General features: G+C 30.5%; 1 protein-coding gene across 1 annotated transcript; it reads right to left on the bottom strand.

Moving 5' to 3' along the window:
* Positions 1-1,058: 1,058 nt before the first annotated feature.
* LOC107022308 (wound-induced protein 1) lies at positions 1,059-1,944 on the bottom strand. The gene is made up of 2 exons (XM_015222957.1): positions 1,930-1,944; positions 1,059-1,529 (listed from the first exon to the last, which is right to left on the bottom strand). The coding sequence occupies exons 1-2, from the start codon at positions 1,942-1,944 to the stop codon at positions 1,059-1,061; spliced, it is 486 nt and encodes a 161-aa protein (XP_015078443.1).
* Between the last annotated feature and the right edge of the window lie 2,855 nt (positions 1,945-4,799).

Here is a 4,799-nt window from a genome sequence, read left to right as displayed (position 1 = left end):
CTTCGTTTTCTTGAGTAAATTTAATTTAATGTTCTTTCAAATAAAATATAAAGAAATATATAAGAAACATAAGTGTGTAGCCCACATCTTAATTTAGGATAATTTGGAATTTATTCTTATAAAAGAATTTGTGATTCTTGTCGAAGTATTTTGAGATTATTAAAAAGATTTTGACATATAATTTACGTGATATTTAAAATTTTAAATCTATATAAATATTTAAGAGTTTATGAGATATTTTTAAATGACTCTTCGAAGAAATAAGCTAGGTTTTAAATTAAATAGTTTTCAAAATATCTAACTAAAATTAAAAATACATTATCAAATCCTAATTCAATGAACACTTCTTATAGAATTGCACTGAAAATTTTGGTGTTTATACTTAAATGGAAAAATCAACTTATTGTTGTATAGCAAATAAAAAATTGTATATTATAAATAAAATTTATACTCTTTAATCTTTTTTTGGCCAAGTTATAAAGGAATAGAGCATATGCCTTCCTATTACCTATATAGTGGGGAAAGCGTGATGTGAATCTATCCTAAGCAAGCAAAAGATACCTCTTAAATATATTATTCCTCCTACTACTATTCCAGGAAGGGACAGACACAAAAATTATGTATACTTCATATATATATAGAGATTTAAAACTAACTATATTATATCTTTAACTAATTATATAAATCTCATAATGAAAATTCTAATTTGACGTTAATAATAAGATTTGCTTTTTAATGAAAAAATGTTTCGAGTCTATCCATCGTGATTCGTTGAAAAGAAGAAGCAATACCAAATTGAAAAATATACACATGTTGTAAACAGCCAATCACAATGCTTTTTATTGCAAACCATTACATAATTAGACAACAATCTATTGAGTAGAAAGGTATATCCGATTATCATTGGCCCCTTCTTTAACTCAATAATAATTAAACAAACACAAATACCAACTTTAAAAAAAAAAAAACAAACCATACAGCAATAGAATCTCAAACCAGCCGTGTTAATCTCACATCCTATCAGACACAAGACAAACGGCAGCACAAATCCAATTTTCTTATAGAGCCAATACAAGACCCGGAACAGATTTCCCGACCCGATTAGGTAAGCTACTCTCCCAAACAGAGGGACAATGCAGAGGCGTAATAGAGGAAATATCGGATTGGGTTTTCTTCCGAAAACGGGTGACAGTAAGTGAGGTATTGAAATACTCCCTAACCTGGGTAATTACCCCATCCGTAACAGTCCAGGCGTGAACCCAAGTAATAGATCGGGTCGGGTCACAGCCTTCCACGAGAACCACGGAGCCGAATACGTCAATGGTTTTAGGAAGAAATTGAAAAGAGGCGTTATCGAATTTAGCAGTACCGGTGAGTATTTGCATCAAAAATTGATGAGAAGGAGGACCATGGAACCACCACTCAAGGTCGGGGGCCAGGAGTTTCTGGACCTGAACGACGTCGTGTGAGCTCAAGGCTTCATACAGGGCGAGCACCACCCCTTTGTTGGTTGTTTCCTCCAGAGTTAACTGAGAGTTAGCCAGTGCAGTAAAAAAAAAACAGATATTATTATGAAGAAATGAAGGTAGGTATAATGAACTATGAAGAAGGTGTTATGTGGGGAAGGAATATATATATAGGGACGTTGGAAGGGTAGTTTGGAAATTATAGGTGCATAGTAGGGTGAATTTAGGTTTTAAAGGGGCACATGATATTTACGCGCCATTCCAGTGCTCGGGGATTACGTGATGATATATTTGGGTGAGAAGAGGCGTTTTATTTTAGGTAGGGTCCATTATAGATGACGTCATATATTTAAGTTTCAAGCATACCTTTTTTGACCTTGTAATAATAACTTATACAAACACTATATAAGTTTAACTTCATTCATACTCGAACTAATTTTTGAGTTTTGACAAGTTGGCTTACAATCCTAGCCCACATATTCCAAATTAGTTTTAAAGTTGGTAAATGAAATTTAAAATATTTCATAAGAAAATTATAAATTGTGAAGATTAATAATTTTAAAAAAAAATAATTCTTATATTATCTTACTAAAGGAAAAATTATATTTCAACAAAATACTCAAATATTTTTACATTGTAAATATTGAAAATTTATACAATATACATAATATTCCTTAAAGGCATGGAATATGCACAAAGATTATTGAAGATCAAATAATTCTGAAAATATCCCATGTGGAGTGTTTACAATGATCAAGATCTCGAATATCTCATATACTATTGAATATTCTCAAATAAATCATGAAGATATCAAATATTGTCTCAAATAGATCATGAATAAATCAAATATTGTCTTGTCAAAGAGATCTCGAATATTCCGCAAATTCATGAAATATTCAAAAGGATCAATGAAATAAATTTTAAATCACCTAGTTCAAGAAATACACCTCTAATGACCCTCAAATTATGAAGATCAAAAGTCTAAATCATCCTTATTTGATATATATGTCACTAACGATCCTCAAATTATCGAGATTAAGTTCATATTCAAATCATCCTAGTTCGAGAAATACGCCACCAGTGACTCTCGAATTATGGATAAATCTTAGGAGAGTGGAATCAAGAAAGGAACAAAATTGTACTCATTTGATTTTACAATAAAATATTCTTATTTCTTCATATTTTGTTTATGGTTAATTTATTTTCCATATATTTAAAATATATTACAAACATACGTATTTATGTATTTTTCTAATAAATTAAATATTTTTGATAATAACAAATTTTAAAATGAATATAGAACACTAGTCAAATAATAATAATAATAATAATAATAATAATAATAATAATAATAAAAATTATTCTTCAATATAATTCATTCATATGAGATGGCCAATTCAAATGTCGAGCATAAATATTTATTGTGAAATTTAAAATGATTTTTTCCCCGCAATTTATAAACTTATGAATGAGCGTTTACATTTAATAAAATTAAAAATACAATTTGAAAATCCCAACTCTTTTTTTTAAAAAAACTTAAGATTAAAATCATAATCGTAAATCACATATTCAAATCTTATTCAGTAATTCTCTTGTAATCAATTTTTCTCTATATTATTAATTGTTGGTGTGACATTTTAATATTAATAAAATATTTATATGTTACATTATGTTATGTCCATTGGTGAACTTTACATTTGTATCTCTTTACTCTCATTAGTTGTGGAAGAAAGTGATCATTAGTCAAAAGTCATGCGCTTTTATTATTAGGGTTGACCTATTACATGCCTTAACTACTCAAAAGTGTATTTAATCATCCCTTCAGTCACCCAAGCCAGGCCATTACGTATAGAGTGAGAGTCATTCGCCTCCTAGTGAAGCCACGTATTAAATGACCCCCAACCCAATTTATTTTACTTGACCCACCCATTTACTTTTTCTAAGAATACCAAAATCTAATTGAGAATTACGATCGTAAATCGAACAAATAGCTAAAAATTTCTTCAATTATATAGTGTTTTTGAGTCATCCTTTGTGTTAATCATTTAATCCAGGTTTCACTTTCATGCTTGCAGAAACTTGGTGGTCACAATCGAGGAATTCATCATTTGGTACAAGAAAAGCGGTGTTAATTAGGATTTGGTAGAGCATCTATTGTGTCGTCATCTTCATTTGTGAAAGGTCGGTCAGACATCTCTAAGAGGTGGTTACTTAATAGTTCAGACTAGTTAGCCTAGGGTTATTTCGTCTTTAATTTTTTTTTTCAAGTTTACAGTATTTCATTCACATAATTCGCCTTTGTTGATGTATGTATTTTGTCATTGTTGAGGGCCAACTATTAATATTGTTTTCAGATTAAATTTGGTTTGAATTGGTTAGTTTGAGATTTTACCATAGTGGTGTTACGAAGAAGGGAAAAATGAGATACAATCATGATGGAGAAATTACTAATTTTTTAGATGTTGATATAGATAGATTTTCTTATTTTGAATTGAGGGATTATGGGAAAAAGTTCTGATATGAACCTAGACAATGCTTGCTATTTGTGAAACTGCTTAAAAGTGTTGCTATATTATAAATTAAGTCAGACTAGCATACTAATTTAATTGTTGAATGTTTGAGTAGTGGAGATATTTTGAAGACATTTGTATTTCACTTGATTGCAATTAAAATCAATGGGCCTAATGCATCTTTTGATGCAGAATTAGGACCAACAAATGTGGCCCAAGAAAATGTTTCAAACCCTAGTCCTACCCATTCCCCTGTCAATTCAACTACATCTTCTTCTGTACACTCTTTTACCGCTCCAAATACTCCTCCTTCTACTCATCAAACTCCAACCCCTATCCATCCTTCTATTGATGTAACTCTTGACTCTTTCCATCATTCTACTGATCCAACCCTTGACCCAGTCCATTCTTCTAATGAACAAATTCAAATAGAGAATCATTGAATGGACAATTTGATGAGAGTGATGTAGATAAAGAGCCAAGAACTTTTAGAAAGGAAAAGAGTAGAAGAAAGAGAAGGAAAACGAGAGAAAGAGCTCTATTGCTTGATCATGTAAAGTTCAAAAAAAAAAAAGAGCTAACTGTTGGGTATGATGAATTTATAGGTGGTAACAGAAACAATTAAGAAGGCAAGCTAGTTGATGATGAGCCTTACTATCCCTCAGATGAAGTTGTCAGTTTTGATATAGATTTTTAATGATTACAGTGATGATGACAGAGAGGTTTAACAGAGAGAGATAGTTTATTGAATATTCACAAAGATCATTGGAGGTCAAGGATCTGAAAATATCCCGTAAACTCTAGCTATTTATAAAAATCAAGA

The sequence above is a fragment of the Solanum pennellii genome, chromosome 6, assembly GCF_001406875.1.
Source record: "Solanum pennellii chromosome 6, SPENNV200".
In the NCBI taxonomy this organism is placed as follows: domain Eukaryota; kingdom Viridiplantae; phylum Streptophyta; class Magnoliopsida; order Solanales; family Solanaceae; genus Solanum; species Solanum pennellii.
Note: the sequence above shows the minus strand (reverse complement) of the source record. Positions and strands in the feature narration are given on the sequence as shown.